This window comes from Cherax quadricarinatus, chromosome 47 (assembly GCF_038502225.1).
Source record: "Cherax quadricarinatus isolate ZL_2023a chromosome 47, ASM3850222v1, whole genome shotgun sequence".
NCBI classification, from domain to species: Eukaryota; Metazoa; Arthropoda; class Malacostraca; order Decapoda; family Parastacidae; genus Cherax; species Cherax quadricarinatus.
Genome location: NC_091338.1, coordinates 1,837,869 through 1,858,302, shown reverse-complemented (window position 1 = coordinate 1,858,302; position 20,434 = coordinate 1,837,869). Strand labels below are relative to the sequence as shown.

Below are 20,434 nucleotides of genomic sequence, written 5' to 3'. Positions count from 1 at the left end.
GCCAGAAGGCGTTACGGGCGATGGTTAGTAAATTCCATGTACCTGCTTATCAGCGCAATGAATTGATAATGGGGAAGACTCAATTCCTTTGGCATAGTCCTTCACAGTATACACAATTTTTTTATCTTAAAACAATAAAAAACTTATAAATCAAACATACTAAATTTTGAACCTGGGCAAAATTATTTTGGGCCCTTCTAAGGCTTAGATAAAACAAAAATGAAACTGATTACTTTATTTTAGGAGCACGCAGGTAACTTCATCTCCTGGATCCTGTAAAAGAAATTTGAAGTACTAAAATCTGTTCCGGTAGTAATAAATAGAACACTTGCACATTTTGCTAATGCATGGTAAATTTGTAAGCAAAATGATTTTTAATTAAAGTTCTCATATTCTAAGCTGCATAACACCCAAGGAATGGGAGGTATTCAACCTCAATCCACAAAAACCCAGTACTCCTTGAAATATACTCTTGTGTGTCCGAAATTTGGCACAAGTGCTCTATCTTAAGAGGCTTGCTTCCTACAGACAACCCTTTTCTTTGGCCCGTCTACAAACACCGGATTTATTAAAAATTGGCGTGGCGGTGGGCCAATAGTACATTAAGCAAATATTCGCATCAAAATACCTAGATGTAACTAAGAACTATGAGCAACTACCACAATTAAATTAATTTTATTTTTTTTACTGCGGCCATTTCCCACCGAGGCAGGGTGACCCAAAATGAAAATACTTAAATCATTAAACAAATTTATATTAAATAATGGAATGAAAGATTCCAAATTAATAAAGATGGCAAACAAGCCCACTACCAGCTCTTAAATTAAACCACCGTTCTTACAAATTAAAAACGGTAACTGGCTACTAGAAAACAGAAGCAAATATTAAGTTAAATTATTAGGAAAGTTAATTTAAGTTACTGGAACTGGGGTGTATTCTGTAATCCTGAAGGAGCCTGAGGGTGATACATGGTGATTATGCAGCTTGGAGGGACATCTAAGCTGGGGAGGAAGAGGGGGGGGGGGGCTAACTGGAAAATTTCCAGTGTCAAAGCAAAATAAGCAAAATTATATGATAGTTAAATTCCAATCTGATATGTAACAGGGCTAAAAGTATAAAATTTAAAGATTTTTAGCAACAAAAATATTCAGTAGGCTTGTCCATCAAGTTAACTTCAGTGTGTCCCCAGTTATGGTAAACAAAGGAGGGGGATATGAACGTGTGTCCCCAGTTATGGTAAACAAAGGAGGGGGATATGAACGGTTATGTACAGAACAATTTAAATGATAAAAAAAAAAATAAGCTTCACTGCATTTCCACCTAAGATCACTATACAGACAACATAGCATTTGACAATACACAAATGTGCACACAATATAGATAGTAGGAACCACCAACATGTGCTCAGAATTTTAACATTCTAGCCACCCTGCCAGGGATATAAACTTTTACTTACCTAGTTTATTCCGTTGGCATTGTTCGAATAATATCCGAATCTCCAGGATCAGTAATTGCAAGGGAACACACTCTGAAGTATTTACCACATGCAGTCCCTAATTCAATATTGTTTCCAGAGTAATGGTGGACACCAGTCTTTGCCAACATGGCATAGTACTCTATCTCAGACTTCCTGGATAATAAAATAAAGTTTACATGAAATCCAAATTATAAAAAAAATAGCCACTTCTTTAAATATAAATTCTTGTGTGTCTGAAATTCGGCACAAGCACTCTTATTTTAAGAGGTTTGCTTCCAACAGACAATTCCTTTTGGCCCAACCATAGGCACCAGATTTATTAAAATCTGGCGTGGCGGAGGGCCTATAGTGCGTTAAGCAAACATTCACATCGAAATCCCTAAGGGTAATAGGAATACCACAAATTTTCTTGCTATTAAGTATCCAACAATGCAAGTTTTGAAGATTAAAGGCCAGTCAATAAATGGCAAAGTATAAAGCCCACCAACTGCTTACTACTACCCATCTTACAAAATTTGAATTAACTGTCAACCAGAATACAGAAGCAAATATTAATTAAAATAGGCATGTCAACTGAGGTTATTGTAACTGGATGTGTATTTGATATTCCTGATGGACTTTTTTGCCTGTAACATGAGATCCTATGTGTACTTCAAATTTTTAATGGTAAACACTAACAGTGCCGTTCCAGTTCCAAGAACTGAAATGTGCCCTATGACAAATTACTGAACCTATTCCCAGCACCCTGGCATGGATCCAATTGCTTCCAAACATCCCTGCAGCAGTTTCATACATTTGGCAAAGGTGCCTCAATGAGAACAGTAGTGGAAACAGTCAAGTATACACCTGCCACTTTAGTAAAAATAGTGAAATTTAATATTCAAAAATCACACTAATATAAGAGTACCTATGCATCTTGCAGTCAGGACAGTACCTATTTAGCTTGGGAAAATTTGGCAACACTTGTTAATCAAACTTAACATTTGGGATCCATGCAACAGATTATTAATAAGCTATAAATTTCATTCTAGGCAAATTTCCAAGGAAGCAAGATTTACATTATTGGGCTTAAAGGTCCTCATTTGCCACTATTTATACAAATTTTTATTCTATAAGATTGGTGCGATTATTGAATACAAAATCTAAAGCAAATTAAGAGAAGCCTGAGGATGTGATAAACTGGAAAATCTGCCTGTAAAGTCTTACATTTATTATGCACTATTGGTATTATTTAAGTTAGTAAAACTTAAAAAATTAGACTTTGTACACTATAGCAGTTTTCAACAGAATGAAAGGCACACGTACTAGTAAACTAAATACAGTCAAAGAGAACGGGAGTTAAAATAAGTGAAATAGCATTCATAAATTATGCAGATGATTAACTTCATGCCTGCACAATTCCACTGCTAGACTAACAAGCCTTTAATGCTCCCAGTTGAAAGTATCTTTAAAGCAATCTTTATTACTTGCTACCATTTATAGCCATATTTATCATTGAGCACAGTAAATACAAGGCTAGACCCCATAGAGGGCAACCCCGCTTTACAGCTTTGCTAAGATAGAGGCTTTCAATTACAACCATTCTTCATTTATTCACATACTACAATAAATATTCACCACTCATTAAGCAAAGGACAAAAATATTTTAAGGTACACGTGTGTACTGCATATGAATTTTTTAGGCCCAGCTCTACTGCTCAATATGATAATGTAAACATTTTATTAATTAGGCTATCTTAATACCTGACTGCAAAAGAAACTTAGGAGTTCTGGTTGGCAGTAATTTAAAGCCCAAACAACTGGGTGTAAATATTTGAAAATGCAAATCGAGTTCTTGGCTTCATATCAAGAAGTACATCTAACAGAGTCCGCAAGGTTATTTATTCAACTAGTATACATCGTTGGTTAGGCCTCTTATGCTGCACAGATCTGGTCGCCATACTACCGAACGGTAATAAAGGCACTTTAAAACTTACAAAGGAGGATGACAAAGATGATCCCATGTGTCAAATCTCTCCTACAAGGATAGAGTAAGGGCCCTGAATCTGCACTATACTAGAAAGGTGTAGAATTAGGGGGTTATGATTAAGGTGTATAAATGGAAATGTTAGAAATGTAAAATAAAGTGCTAACAACATTTAATCAACACAGGACTCACAGCAATGGTTTTAAGTTGGAAAAATTTAGATTTAGAAAATACATAGGAAAGCACTGGTTTGCCAACATTGGTGGATGAGTGGAACAAACTTCAGAGTACTGTCATTGAAGCTAAAACATCGTGTAGTTTTAAAAAAGTAGGTTAGTTAAATACACGAGTGGGCGAATTGGACCTGTCTCGCATGGGCCAGTAGGCCTGCTGCAGTGCTCCTTTGTTTCTATATGAATCTATTTTCGCTTTACAGGGTAACGCAGAGCTTAACCTGCTGTATAATTGGGGCCCTCCTGTACATAAGATGGATAGACCCTTGTATTGTCAAACCCAACCATAACAGGATTGATAACCTGAGGTTTCATTTGGCAAATTCTTTTTATGGACAACTACGTGGTAGCCTGTTTCTAGGTGCTTCGCTGTGGAGGTGTCAGGTAATAATTGTACAACTACTCTTCATATGTTTTTGCAGGGTTAACCCTCGCCCATAAATTTGTTAACAAGCAACTTTAATGAATAAAAAAATATTTAAAGTTTAATTACAGAGACTTCAAAGAAAGTTCTTTGCCTTTTGTGTGGGGAAGGGAGAGGGGAATGTCAGGAATGTATCCCTATCTTCCACTGGTGTTCATTTGACCTTTCTTACACTTTTCAGGAACTGTCAATCAACATTATACTATTAAAAATTTTGGAGGCAAAGGGATGGTAGGCAGAATAGATATATTTTTAACATGTATACTATGTTTCAGTTGCAAGGACAACTGGGGGGAGGGAAGGTCTAAAAAGATGAATGCTTTTATTCCATTAGTAAATCTACCTGCTACCAGTTAGGATCCACACAAGTATTGTACTTTCGTATCCCCCGTTTAGCATTACAACCGAGCTTGTTCTTACTAATGCATTTTCCTCAGAGGAAGCTTAACACAAATTTTATTGTTAAGTTTTAAAGTCAATTTCATTAAGTTAACTGGTTTATGAAAAGTGATTGGGCATCAGGCCACAGGGTTATCAAAGGTTAAAAATAGGTCAAGTTTAATTATGTACCCATAACACAAGTCTTGAACCACTAAAACTAACAAGTAACCAAAGCCTAAACAAGAATTGCTTGCTAAAAGGCACGACTAAGTCGTGCCTTATAGCAAGCAATTAAACCACTAGCAATTCTGCATAGCTAGTCGAGATGTGTAAAAAAAATTAGCAAAATGTGAAAAGTCCCTCCCCCTACAATATATACACAACATTTACTAAATACAAACAAATTAGCAATATCGTTTGCAAGGCATGCCATAAAAATCTTATTTTCATAATGACTGGTAAATGAAAAAACACACTGCTAACAATGAAGGGAATCAAGTCATTGTTAATGGCTGATAGGTAGTGTGCTCAGAATGTTGCATGACAAGGTATTTCTAGACAAGCCTACTGGCCATCCTACAATCTATAACTTTCTTTATAATGAAAATTCACATTTTGAATACCAATGTACTAGAACACTAAGAATTTAATTGGTCTAAACCATTCATGATCTAGTACTCAGATCATGGAAATACCAACATTAAACAAGGCATGCCTACTAGCAAGTGATACTACAAACTTCCAAAGGAAATAAATGTTGTGGGGTCTGTAACTACTATGGCAACTAAAATAGTCAATCTAGTGCCAATGGAGCATGCACCAGAACAGCTTTTAAGAAATAGCATTAACAAGTGTATTGTACAAATACAAACATTGTGGAATAGCACCTGCTTAGCTTAATCAACCACCTGGAGTTATTACACGCCTGATTAACCCTTAAACTTTTAGTTTTCACTCTTGAACATGAAAGTTAAACACCAGGGTCCCTTGTGTAGATCTAGTTTTGACATTTTCTCCCTCAAAGCTGTGAGCAGTAAATTTTGGCAGATAAAAATTCATGGTGTACAGTGAAAACATTACTACCCCTATGTGGAATTTGATGGGAAAAGATAAAAGTACAGTGGACACCCGCTTTACGATCAGCTCCCAATGCGGCCAATTATTTAAGTATTTATGTAAGTGCGTTTGTACGTGTGTTTGGGGGTCTGAAAAGGACTAATCTAATTCACACGATTGTTCGCATCGCTCTCAGGCTGTGCGGGCAGGCTGCGCAGTAGCTCCTGCTTCATCTAGTCTGTGCAGTTTTCACCAGTCTACTCACAATGGCGGAAGGAGGACGCAGGCGCGTCAACACTGCCTTGATTTAGTGACTGGTTTATTTAATAGTCAGAATACTCGTTCTGCTGACGGCAATCCTGAGAGATACGTATGGAATTGCCAATGAAGACTTACGGTGTAGCATTAAATGGCAATACGAGGTTATTCGTCAAATTCAGACAAGGCTGCACCTATGAGAATATGGTTGCTAAATACCAGGATGTGATAAAAGACAGTTAACCCTGGTGTTATCGTCCGCCTTCGAGATGTCTCCAGTGTTTACACATGGGTGAAGGTGCGCAATGTACCCTTTGAAGCGGACGAAAGCAATTTAAGGAATGTATTTGACCGTTGCGGCACTGTGCATCTGGCGGCGTTGGGACGCTGGAGTGACAGCCCCCTTGTTGGCATGCCAGGAGGGTCGTTTTCTTTGAAAATGTCCCTTAAGCACCCGATACCGTCTTATGTGGTAAGGGATGACTTCCAAACGCAAGTGTAACATTCAGGTCAAAGGCGCACGTGCAGACCGTGGGGTGTATGACCACCTAGCAGCACAATGTCTGACGAGGCGTAGAAGACCAGAGGTCACGACGAGGACGGAGGTGACAGCGGCACCGCAGTCATACGCTGGGGCTACACAGCGTGGGAAACTCTGGAGTGCGAAGGTCGAGGGGGAGTCAGGAGTCGCCTGCCTGTGTAACTACAGGGTGTGGAGAAGGACGTAGGCGTGGTGTCGGCGACGCTGGAGGATGCTTACGCACCCGCTCAGGATGACATGGAGGCATCCATCCAAAAGGCTTTAAATATTGTTGGAAGCTTCAACAGCTGATGGACTCCAGGGTGGGCTTGAGGATGTACGTGTACAAGAGGGAGAGGGAGGCGACAAAGTCGACTGTAGAACAGGGATGATAGATCCGAAGTCGATATGATCATCGATCGTAGCTGTCGCAAAAGGGCTGCAGCGACGACAGATAGTGACGACGTTCTAACTCCCGGACAAAGATCTGGGAAAAAGGTATGGCACGACGAGACCCGTAGAGGAGTGGGCGATTCAAAAATGTTCAGCAAGATAGAGGAAGGCATAGGAGGACGTGGGGGAAGAGAATCGCAAAGGTGTTAAGAGTGTTAAGATATCCAAGGGTAAACCATCAATGAAACCTTCAGGAGTATTACTAAATGTTAATGGTTTGAAATCAGACAAGAGTAACCGTCTGGTGGCATTAAGGAAAAAGGTTCCTGACGTTGTGTTTTTACAGGAACAATTGCAAATCTCTAGGGAAATTGATAATTCCTGAATATGTAGTGTACATGGGCTGTTCTAGCAGAGTGAAAGGTGTGGCAGTGTTAATAAAAGAGGCCAGCCCATTTTCTTTACATACCTGTGAGGTTTGGGAGGAGGGGAGGGTGGTTGGGGCATAGGGTGGGGTGCAGGTGGGATTCATCGGTGTCTATGGGCCAGCGGAAAGTGATATGTGAATAAAAAAAATTTTTTTTAGGGATGTTTTGGTGTATCATTTAAGGTCGCTGCCAGCCGTCACAATCATTGGGGGGGATTGGAATCGTCTTCATCACCGCAAGGATGTTGAACCTAGGGGAAGGTTTTTTTTTTTTCGGGTTTTTTAGGGGACTTACTGCGGGGTGTGAATGTCATTGATGTGGGGGGGGGGGGGGGATGAAGTAGGGAGGAGTGTACATACATTCATTAGGAGGGAGTATGCAGCGCGATTGGACCGCATACATGTTTCTAGGGGAATCATGGTTCAAACCGTTTGTGCTCTAAATGTGAGTTTCTCGGACCATAGAGGAGTCATGGTGGACGTGGATTGGGAGGGATTACCGAGGTGGTACAGGGGTTCCTGGAAAATGAACGTTGGGTTAATGCGTAAAAGGAGCGTGAGGGAATCTTTTGCAAGTGTATGGAAGGAATGGTGGGATAACCGTAGAGTAGGGAGTGATAATGAGTGGTGGGACACGGTTGGCAAGAGGAAGGTGAGGGTCTTCTATCAGAAGAGTGGGGTAGAGGAACGGAAAATGCAATGAGGAACTGTCTTATCTGGAAAGTCAACTGCAGGAATGTTATGTGAATGGTACGGGGGTGTACTCAGTGGCGGAAATTTAAAAAAAGCGCATGATAGGGGATATCCATAATCGTAACTGATGCGGCACGGATAGCGAGTGGTATACAGGTGGTATTATGGGGAGATCGCCCTTCGGCAGTTGTCCTGCGGGAGCAGGGCAAACGCCGAAGGGAGACAGAATTAATGGGATTGGAAGTGCACGAGCAAATGGTGGCGTATAGCAGGGGACAGTACATTACGACAACCGAGGGAATGAGTTGCTATGTGGATAAATGGTATGAATCGCAATATGAAAATGTGGGGATCTCTAAAGAGGTGCTAGAAAAAATGGGTGAATGGGTATGTTGTGATTTAGAGAATAAGGATTTAATGAATTTGAATGGATGCATAAGCGAGGAGGAGGTTAGGCTAGAGGTGGAGAGCGAGTGCTGGGAAATCACCGGGGATCGATGGTATCCCTTGTGATTTCTGTAAGGAAAACTGGGAATGCCTAAGCGACTTTCTAGTGGTATTTAACGAAATGAAAACAAGTGGAAGACTGGTGGAACAAAGAACAGGTGTTGTGGTTATGATTCCAAAAAAGGCTACGGGGAACAGTACCCAAAATTATAGGTCGATATCATTAATGTGTGGCGATTATAAAATATTTGCGAAAATGTTCGGTAATAGAATTAAAAGGGTTAGAGAAGGTATTGGATGAAGGGCAATATGGGGTACCCAGAAGATAAATGTGTGTGGGGCAAGGTATTATACGCAGGTTCATTGACAAAAGCGGGAAGGGTAATGCAGGGGGAATACGGGCTTTGGACTGGCACGCGGCATACGATTGTGTGGAGCGTGAGGCTTTATGGAAGTTCATGCAGTGGAAAGGATTCGGGCAGGAAATTGTAAGTTGGACGATGGCATTGTATGAGCAGGCTATGTTTAGGGTACAGATAAATGGCAGGTTAGGGAATTTAATTGGAATGAAACTTGGTTTGAGGCAGGGGTGTCCTGTATCGCAGATTCTTTGAGTTACTTCAGGACCCTTTTTTCACAGCTGTATGGGTGTGTGAATGAGGGTAAAATGCGAGGGAGGGTGGGGATAAAAGCGGGAATCGTAGGCTATGTGGATGACAATTTTATATAGGGGATCACAGGATTTACGAAAAGTGGGTGAATTGGTGGAACTTTTTGGGAGAGCAATGGGGATGATCAAAAAGGAAAAGTCAATGCTTATGCACATGGGAGATAGCATTAGTGGGGAAATAGGTAAGGAGGAGGGTTGGCCTTTAGTAAATCACATCAAGGTATGTGGGATTGTACATACGAGAAACATTCAGAAGCGAGGAAGGTAAATTCGAGCGAGGTTGTGGATAGGGTGTTAGGTCGATTGGCAAGGTTGCATGCAGGAGGCTTAAGTTTGCATCAGCGTGTAGTTGTGGCGAATGTGCTTTAGTTGCGCGTGATGAGAAACGTTTATTGAAGCGTGTATTTAGATATATATGGGGTTCTGGTTGTGATTGGTTAGAGAGATGTGTATTTACCGACTAGTCGGGGTGGACTGGGGTTAATGAATCTGCACACGAGAATCTTAGGTATGTACGTTAAACAGTTATTTGTGCGAGGGTCGGAGGGTTGGTACAGGTTTGAATTGGATTCGAGGGGATTTGGTACGATGGATGAATGGTGGGGATGTTACGAGATGCGAGAACATGCTGAGGGTTTTAATTTATGCAAGGGATCCAAGTCAAATCAAGATTAGAAAACTGGCAAGGGTGAGAGGGAGGGGGTGGCTAGCATAGAGGGTATATATCCAATGTATGCATGGCGTGATATTTGGGGTCGCTTGGAGTTACGATTGGGGGCCGGGGTACGGGAGGTCATGTATAAATTCCTTCACAATATACTGCCTTCCAGGGAGGTTTTAGCAAATAGACGTGTGCAAGTGGGAAAGGAGTGGGGGGGGGGGGGTGTTGACACTGCTTTCCACGCAGCGTATTTTTGCAAGATTGGAAGTGGCAAGTGTGGTTTAGCAGTTATACATATGGTGGGAGGTGGGGGAATTAGTCTTAAGAGCATTAAGTCTAGATGTGGGGGGGGGGGGGAGGGTTGCCAGTACAAAGGGCAATTGGATATCTAGTCACTGACTTTGTATATACTCATGGGCCTGCACACACGTATCAGCAAGAGAGGATCAGGGCACTGGCAGCGATTTTTTATGGTACACAGCAGAGGAAGAGATTGCTGGAGGTAGATGGCTTTAGACTTTTTCGGCGGGATATTGTAATTTCCATGTTCATGATTTATGGGCATTAGTACCGTAAAGTGTGGGCGAGGGTGACCGATTCGAAATGGTGAGGAATAATGATGAAACGTTGGGAAGGGGCGGTTATGTAAGGTCTAGAAGGTATAAACAAGAACGAACTGGGGCTTTGGAAAAAATTTTATGTTATATTGTATGCCAAGTGAATAGATCGCATAAACTGTACAATAACCTTTTATAATACACACCATTTGTGTAGCAGAATCAACATGCTATATTGAAATTGCAGTCAGTATGACAACTCAAGGTTAGATTTTGAAACTAGGGGTTTGAGCAATCCCTGCCATACATTGGCGACCCTAGTCTATTAGTTGTACACTGATGTACCCTAGGGTTGACATTTAAGATAACTGTATTGGTATTGTGATACAAATTGATAAATATCGAACACCGACGCATGAGAATCTCCAGCAATGTCCTGTTGTGTATCTAACAGGTGAACGTGACAGTCATACGTGTATATATCCTGTTAATGCTTGGCTTAGCTCAAGCATATTCAAAACAGTATGTACTTGATGTATGGTTCTTTAAAAGGTATCTGGAATCTACGGTTGTTTGACAAATAGGGACGTAGCAATAATGATTCGAGGCCCTGAAGAGCAGGTTAGAGTTAGCCTTCAAATGGCTTCTATAATCTGAGATATATGTATATAAACCTACTATCACAATATTTAATTAAGTGTAAATGGTAGATCAGGGTGTACATTTTGCTTGTTGGGTTTTAGCGGATTTCCCTTTAGTCGCAAGTATGTGGTGGGTATACAAGTTGGGTATGCATGTTAAATGTGTTCATCATACATTTCTTGAGGTTGTAATAGCACCGGATATTATGGCGTGATTATGGCAAAGAATGTTTTGCATTTTATTTCTACGTTAATGTTATTGCCAGATTTAGGCTTGTTATTAATTTCTCATGTCAAAGCATGGTACAATTTAATTTTCGCACACTTAATTTTGTGCTTCACATACGGAAATAAGGTTTACATGTACTGTAACTAGATCATTTTGATACCTTACGATAGGATTTTGTTATTTGTATGGATTTTACTTTTATACATACTGTTAAATCTTTTATTTGCAGCTGTGTCCTGCTCAGTGTTTAGGTGGGGGGTTTCCAGTGTGATATGGCCTAATGTAATGTTAATCATAGGCTTTGTTTTGCCTAACGTTTAGATCAATGTTCTGTAGCCTTTTAAAATTTGTGGGTTGTATGACATTTACAGTGCAACGTGTGCAAGGGGTCTTATTCAACAGAGCAGTGGGGGGTTGGTGCGAGCACTGACAAATCGTAAGCTTTGTTTGTTAATGGTTTTGTTTCGTGCTGGAGCTCTCGCTATTTTATTCTGTTAAGTGGTTCCAGCAACTTGCGGGACGTATTATGGTGGTATGTCTTGGCAATTTTATTGAACTCTTAGGTTTGCCTTTTGTTTCATTACTGTAATGTATAATGTTTTTATTTCTAATGTTTATCATATCTTCTGTGTGCTTTGTGCATGGGGGTTTTATTGTACAGTGTAACAGGAGTGTATTGTAGGTTTAAACTGTTAATGTATTTTCCGAGCAGGTGTTATGCTCTTTTCATTGTTAGGTGATGGTTTACCCTTTAATACAATACGATTGTGACACTTAGGATCTGATGGGGGTTGACGGTAGATCATTGTCTTCGCAAATGGCTAATTATTGTATTATTTTATTTTATATCTTTTATTGTGACTTTTTAAAATAAAAATATAAAAAATCTAATTCACAATATTCCTTATGGGAACAAGTTCGTTCAGTAATGGCACCTGAACATGCTTCTGGAATGAAATAATATCGTAAGCCGGGGGTCCACTGTATATGGTTTTATTGGCTTTTACTTGGTATCATTTAATTGAATGCAAGATATACACTACCACCAAATTGGAATTGTGCAAAACTGGCCAAATTACAAACTTAGTGCACTTTGCAAGGTCTGATAGGTGAATGGGCAGTCTTTTATTCTCAATATAATTTAATGAATACTAGCAAAATAGCAAATTGTCAAATTGAGCAATGCAATTGGTTTAATATACGACAGACAAAAATTGCCAATTCATAAATTATGCCTAAGCTTCTAGCTTAGGCACAAAAGTTTCCAACAAATTTTATATTTTTGGTATCATTACTTTCATTAAAAAGGTTCTTAAACATTTTTAAAAAATTTACAACCATTTTAATTTTAAGGGTCCTGACAGTGAAGGGATTCAATTAACAGATTCTTAAATTACGACTGATGGCTCGTTAACCCTTTCACTACCCAGCCCCAGCCACCCCCAAAAAAAAAATTAATACCGCTACCCCCTTTTAAAAGAAATTCTACAAGTTTGTGAAAGCAATGACACCAAAGTAACAAAATTTGACAAAATAATTACAGAATCACACAAATGCAAAGTTTGTAGTCTCAGCAAAATTTAAACATTGGCAATTTCACCCTAGTACTAATTTTAAGCAAATTCTATTGTTCCACGAGACCAAATAAATAAATTCACAAGTATGCCTTTGTGCTATTGTTTGAGCACACAATACCACCCATTCGACTATTACACTGCTCTATAAAGTAGAGAAGTCTAATGTGGCCAATTTTACACAAATTTAAAAATGGTCCCCCCTAAATAAAATAAGATTCCTGGTATCAAAATATTTCCTGTCGATTAATCACATCCCTAGGCAACTTTTATATTAAACTGCTGACCCTTTAACACAGGTTTGAATTGTACGGGTACAGTTATATGCAGATTATTCAACGAACTGCATACAGGCTAGTGGCTTTCTTCGAGCACGTTTATTACATTTCAACTACACTTTGTATATACTACACAAGGAAAGTTGTGTGTTTACAAAGACCCTGATCTGGAGGCAAAAGCTCTATTCACACGGCGAGGGTCCAGGTTCGATTCCCGGCGAAGAGGTGGAAATATTGGAAGCGTTTCCTTACACCGGTTGTACAAGTTCACCCATCAGTAAAATGGGTACCTGGGTATTAGTCAACTGGTGTGGGTTGCATCCTGGGACTGGCCTAATTAGCCCAAAATGCTCTGCATAACAAGGAGCTTTCTATATAGCAGTAAGTCATTGATGTACAAGGTATACAGGCATAGCCGACATGTATGTACTTTTAGTAAATAAAGAATTCCACATGGCTGCCACTGAAAGGCTTGAAATGTGTACAAATGTGAAAAAAAAAAATTCTGGAGGGGGAGGGGTATAAAATCCAGTTACATTAAATTTTTCCCTGAAAAGCAATGCAAAAAGCACTCTTTAGTAATTAAAGAGGATTAATAGAACTTACCATTAAATGCGAGAGAAGACGGTAAAGAGACTCCATAAACCGTCACACTGACAGCAATTCAACCAAAATGTCAACCCATGCTTGCATGAAAAGGCATTTTAGTTAAAACTGCAGCTTGCCCCCTAAAAAAAAAAATTCTTAAGTATCCATATTTTGGCACCAGCTTGGGGAAAAGTTGGTACCAATTCAATAGGATAGGGGGGCACCATGTGAAGGTCTACTTCTCTGTCTCACCTGAGAGATGGTGTATTGTTTGCAATGATGACCAGTTTTGCTTTTCCTGCACGAAGACACTTCAGAGTCTGATGGTATCCTAGCACATATTTGCCAGATTTCATTACAAGAGCCAACCGAGAGTTAATACTCTCTATAGCCTTTTTCTGCAAGAAAAAATAATTATTAGACATTACATTTTCCATGTTGCATTTAGGTGCAGGGCATTTATACACATGCTTTGGTACAAGCAATCTTAATTACTGGATACCTAATTACTATAGGCTAAATTGTGTAGCCTCCCTCCCCCCCACTCTCCAACTTTTACCATCAGAAAAATTGAGCAATATCATGGCAAAGGGCCCATAAAATTCAACACTTAAAATTGAAGGTTCTTAGGCTATTCTGAATATACAACACAACTGAATTAAGCATTAAACCCAAAGAGTTACACAGCTGGTAGATTAAGTTGCAGAATTTTTTAGTGGGGAGGGGATTACATGTACAAGTAATTTGTAATTAATAGGCAACAGCAAGGCCAGAAAAACTATTCAATGAAATATTGGATATTAAGACCCCAATGGAAACAAGTCACTGACTTTTTTGGGTTATCCTAGGTTATCTACATATGCTATGCATGATAATTCTATGTAACTATTTGTGTATACCTGAATAAACTAAGACATTTTGGGTGGACTTTCCAGGGAATTGGTCTATGAAAAATTGGGAAAACCATAAATTACAGGAAGGGGGGCTAGTGGAAAAAAAAAAAATAATGGGACTACATGATACAAGCACACCAATGAAGCATGGTTTTAAATGGTGCAGCAAGGATAGAGAAATCAAAAGGTACAAAAGCCAAGAGATTATTAAGTTGCAGGTGATTCATGGACCACCCCAAATGGTTTTTCCAGGCATATATTATGATTAGGGCCAAGTTATTCAGGCCAACTTATTGTCGGTGGCAAGGAAATTTACAATCAACACTTACTTCACCCAGATTCTTACAAAACACTAGCTAAATTCCAGAGTTATTAGTCAGGACAAATTAGTCTGGCAGTCACTAATTACATGGTCATCAGAAATAAGATTAATACCAAACAAAACCTCAGCCCCAGATGAACTGTTCTTAAGTGTTATAACACATTATCTTAGTCTTAGGAACATTATCACTACAAACTAGCATAGCCTGGAGTTAACCTGGAGAGAGTTCTGGGGCCTACGCCCCCACAGCCCGGTCTGTGACCAGGCCTCATGGTGGATCAGCGCCTGATCAACCAGGCGGTTACTGCTGGCCGCAAGCAATCCAACGTATACAAGCCACAGCCCGGCTGGTCAGGTACCAACTTTAGGTGCTTGTCCAGTGCCTGCTTGAAGACAGCCAGGGGTCTATTGGTAATCCCCCTTATGTATGCTGGAAGGCAGTTGAACAGTCTCGGGGCCCCTGACACTTACTGTATTGTCTTACGTGCTAGTGACTACCCTGCTTTTCATTAGGGGGATGTTGCATCGCCTGCCGAGTCTTTTGCTTTCGTCGAGTGATTTTCGTGTGCAAGTTCAGTACTAGTCCCTCTAGGATTTTCCAGGTGCATATAATCGGGCATCTCTCACCTGAATTCCAGGGAGTACAGGTTCAGGAACTTCAAGCGCTCCCAGTAATCGAGGCGTTTTATCTCAGTTATGCGCGCCATGAAGGTTCTCTGTACATTTTCTAAGTCAGCAATTTCACCTGCCTTGAAAGGTGCTGTTAGTGGGCAGCAATATTCCAGCCTACATAGAACAAGAGACCTGAAGTGTCATGGGCTTGGCATCCCTAGTTTTGAAGGTTCTCATACATCCACTAATTTTTCTAACAGATGCGATTGATACAATGTTATGGTCCTTGAAGGCGAGATCCTCCGACATGATCACTCCCAGGTCACTGACGTTGGTTTTTCACTACATATTTTGTGGCCAGAATTTTTGTACTGATTTAATTTCCTCATGTTTACCACATCTGAGTAATTTAAATTTCTCATCGTTGAACTTCATATTGTTTTCTGCAGCCCACTGAAAGATTTGGTTGATGTCTGCCTGGAGCCTTGCAGTGTCTGCAATGGAAGACACTTGCCAATTCGGGTGTCATCTGCAAAGGTAGACAGTGCTGTTTCTGACATCCTTGTCTGTCAGATATGAGGATGAGAAACAAGACGGGAGCTAGTACTGTGCCTTGTGGAACAGCTTTTCACCATAGCCGCTTCAGACTTTACTCTGTTGACTACTACACTGTTCTGTTTGTGAGGAAATTATAGATCCACCTGCCAACTTTTCCTGTTATTCCTTTAGCATGCATTTTGTGCACTATTATGCCATGGTCACAAAGGCTTTTGCAAAGCCTGTATATATTACATCTGCATTCTTTTTGTCTTCTAATGCATCTAGGACCTTGTCAGTGATCCAGTAGTTGGGACAGACAGGAGTGACCTGCTCTAAACCCATGTTGCCCTGGGTTGTGTAATTGATGGGTATCTAGATGGGTGGCAATCTTGCTTCTTAGGACCCTTTCAAAGATTTTTATATGGGATGTTAGTGTTATTGATCTGTAGTTCTTTGCTATTGCTTTGTTGCCCCCCTTTGTGGAGTGGGGCTATTTCTGTTGCAAGAACTTGCAAAATGACAAATGTGATGCATAAAAGGCAGGAGACATGTCATTAACTTTGAAATACAGACTGGTTAGCCTAATCTTTGTGGGAAAATTGATGGAATCCATTGCCAAAGCTATTCAATGAGTACCGTTTTACAGAGGCATTCCTACCTCAACTTTTTTCCGAGGTAGTGCAAGGTAAAGAAAAAAATACACTACAGACTTCAGTAAGGCCTTCAAGAGGGATATATCCTAGTAAAGTTGTGGTACACTGAATAAGAAAAAAATTCCTGGATAGAGGCATGGTTGACAGTCTGCAAAAAATAGGGAGATATTAAAGTGGAGGAAGTGTTACAAGAATATTCCATACTGGTCAAAGTACACTGGTGTAGGTATAAGAAAGGTTCACCACTGACAAACAGGCCACTTTATTAATTCTGAAGAAACTAGAGTGCTACAGATCTGGATAGGTTGATTCAATGGTCAGTAGTAGAAATAATAACCAAGACTGAGTATACTACAAACTCCAATCACATAATAGAGCAAAAAAGTTATGCGAAGGACCCGGGTGTGGTAATGTCTGAAGACCTCGCCTTCAAGGACCACAAAAATGCCACTATCACATCTGCTAGGAAACATAGGATGGATGAGAACATTCAAGGCAAGAGATGCTAAGCCAATGATTATCCTTTTTAAATCACTTATTCTCTCTCTAGGCTGGAATATTGCTGTACATTAACATCCCCATTCAAGGCAGGCAAAACTGCAGAACTAGAGAACGTACAGAGAACCTTTACTGCATGTACAAGTTCCATCAAACCCCTTAACTACTGGGAGCGCCTGGAAGCACTTTAATTTTATTCACTAAAGCGCAGGTAAGAGATTTATCAATCTACACCTGGAAGATTCTGGAGGGACTGGTCACTAATATGCACACAGCAATCACTCCATACAAAAGCAAGAGACTTTAGGGCGATGCAACATACCCCCAGTGAAAAGTAGGGGAGTCACTGGTACACTATGAAAACGCAAAAAGTGTCCGGGGCCCAAGACTGTTCAACAGCCTCCCACCAGCAATAAGGGGCATTACAGGAAGACCCCTGTTGTCTTCAAGAGAGCCAGACAGATACCTAAAGACTCTGCCGGATCAGCCGGGCTGTGGTTTGTACGTTGGATTGCATGTAGCCAGCAGTAACAGCCTCGTTGATCAGGCCCTGATCCACCGGGAGGCCTGGTCATGGAATGACCTCCAGGTAGACTCCAGGTAGGAAAGTGAATAACCATGGCAATTATAAACTATAGAGTTGATCTTAATCATTGAATGCAAAAAAAGCGTAAATGCATGCATGTTCACAAACCTAATACTAAAGTCCTCTGGTTACCTAAAGTAGGAAAGTAATCAGTAGGGCCTCATTTAGAATATGCTGTGCAGTTCTGGTCACCGCACTACAGAAATGACAAATACACTAGATCCAAGGCTTCAAAAATCTTACCAAAGAGAAATGACAGGGCACTGAAACCATGCTAGAAAAGCATAAATTTGGACGGGATATAATCGAGGTGTATAAATGATACAGCTTCCTCGGTAATGGGTTCAGCTGGAAAAATAAAATGCATTTAGGAAAGCACCGGTTTGGTTAGTTTAGTGGAACAGATTTCCAGTAGTCACTGAAGCGAAAACCTCTGGTAACTTTAATAACCAGGTTAGACATGTGGGACAGACTGAGGGCTCTTGAATCTGTACTCTAGAAAGGTGTAGATTTAGGGGAGATATGACCGAGGTGTACAGATGGAAAAATAGAAATAAAAGGGGATGTTAATAGTATTAAAAATATCTAGCTAAGACAGGACTCCCAGGAATGGTTTTAAGTTGGAAAAATTCAGATTGAAGGATATAGGAAAGCACTGGTTTGGTAATAGTTGTGCAGTGGAACAAACTCCCAAGTACCGTTATAAAACCTAAGACTTATAGATTTAAGATAAATAAAAGAGTGAGTGTGGGTGGGTGGGCGAGTGGGACCTGACTATCTTGTGCCACTAGGTCTGTTACCGAGCTCCTTAAGCGAATGTAACGACCTGACTAGGTTGGGCCATTGGCTTAAGCCGGTAGGAGACTTGGACCTACATCTCACGAGCCAGTAGGCCTACTGCAGTGCTTCTTTGTTAAATACACATTCATCGACTGAAGGTACCTCCCTCGAGGGGCCGGAGATCAAGCAACATCTCCACAACTAGAAAACATGAATAATCAACAAAATAATGTGCAAAAAGACCCAGGCGATACTTACAGACTTCTTAGTAGGCGCCATTGTTGCTACTGATGCACTCCAGGCAAGCTGAGGAAAAAAATTATTCAAGTTATTTAAGCAGCAGGTTGATAATTCAAGTCAAGAATTATCGCCCCCCGCGAGGCATTAGTCACCATAAACCCGTAGGGGGTAACCTAGCACCTGGAGGATGGAAGACGCTAAGGTTCAAAATAAGTTCAATTCCTTGGACCACGAGTCCTCTCACTGGCATAAAGCCACGTCACTCACATGATAAATTACCGCTATTAACACGTAAAACACACCTTAGCAAACTACCCACTAAGAAAAGATGTACTTCTACAAACAACTTCCCACATAAAGCCATAAAATAAAAAGAATAATGCCATTATAATCAGGAGAGAGAAAAGACTCACCTCGACAGGACGACGGCAGCAGAGAGAAGGAAGCAGCATGGCTTCCCTTCCCATCTCATCAGTATCTGGAAAATATATCACGACAATATTAACCAGCCCGTGGCTTTACAGATATTAATTTTATTTTTTTTATATTATATGTAAGTTTAAAAATATATATTTTGTAATTTATTTTTAATGTGAAGGAAATTATTCACCAGAGCAATGGAATATATTTTTTTTTAATTATTAAACTTAAACATATTTCAGTTACGGACTCTTATAAAACTCCTCTATATAATATGATTTATATATTTATATTACAATTGAAAATTGCATTTAAAAACAGTAATTGAACAGATTTTTCACAGTATGCTACTCAATTTTACATGCATTTTGTCGATTACATTTACAAAAAAAATCGTAAATTTATTCAGGTATACACAAATACAGTTACATAGATTATCATACATAGCAGCATATGTGTAGAGAACCTGGGATAACCCAAAAAAGTCAAAGTGACTTATTTCCATTGGGGTCCTTTTTTTCCATTATGCATACTAAAACGCGCCGTGATATGCAAACCACTACATCATATACAGACAGTCTGTGATAATCTTGGACTTACAACTTCCGCAAAGACCAAAATGTTTATTGGTATCGTAAAACTGGACCGTTAAAACTGAATGGCAAGCCTATTTATTATGTGGCCTCCAGTAAATATCTATATATTGCTGCTCCATGTACACCAATAGCTGTGAATAAAATTAACCAACAGTATAAGAATTGAGTTAAAGCTCTCAAATGTTTGAATTGCAAAAAATTATGCACTTAGCGTACATGAGATCGCTGATAGATTACCATCCACCAGTTTTATTCCTTCAAAATAAAGCCCTGAAAATTATTCTAGGTTGTTATATAACTACCAAAATACTTAACTTGGGATGCCAAGGCTTGCCTGACTTTTTTGGGGCTATCCTAGATTTTCTACACATATGCTGCTATGTATGATAATCTATGTAATAATTTATATATGCATGATTGATTCTTTTTAAAGTTTATAATTATGGTCTGTACCCTGATACCGGTTTGGTGTTCATGCAAGTTCTTGATGTTAAGTTTTAGTCTGTATGGTATACAGACATATCTAGACAGTTTAGTGACGTAGTCCATTTGTGTCTGAAATTTGTATATGGGTTTATTGTAACAGTATAGAGCTTCAGTTATTGTGTTCTAAGCTGTATTCTTTGTCTGTTTATTTGTATGTTGGGATATGTTCGGCTGTATTGTTAGGGATAAGTATGTAGATTATCTAGTCAGATTATGATGTTAGGTTTTGGTTTTTAGATTAATGGGAAGGATGGGATTTAACTGATATAACTTCTTTGTATATTTTATGTTCAAGTGTATTGAACCTTTGTCAGATGTCATTTATATGTACAATT

General features: G+C 39.7%; 1 protein-coding gene across 1 annotated transcript; it reads right to left on the bottom strand.

The window, feature by feature from the left end:
- Positions 1-220: 220 nt before the first annotated feature.
- Positions 221-19,087, bottom strand: RpL30 (ribosomal protein L30). Its single transcript, XM_070094661.1, has 5 exons — positions 19,011-19,087; positions 18,616-18,663; positions 13,726-13,871; positions 1,457-1,630; positions 221-273 (listed from the first exon to the last, which is right to left on the bottom strand). The coding sequence occupies exons 1-4, from the start codon at positions 19,062-19,064 to the stop codon at positions 1,462-1,464; spliced, it is 417 nt and encodes a 138-aa protein (XP_069950762.1). The 5' UTR covers positions 19,065-19,087; the 3' UTR covers positions 221-273; positions 1,457-1,461.
- Positions 19,088-20,434: the final 1,347 nt, after the last annotated feature.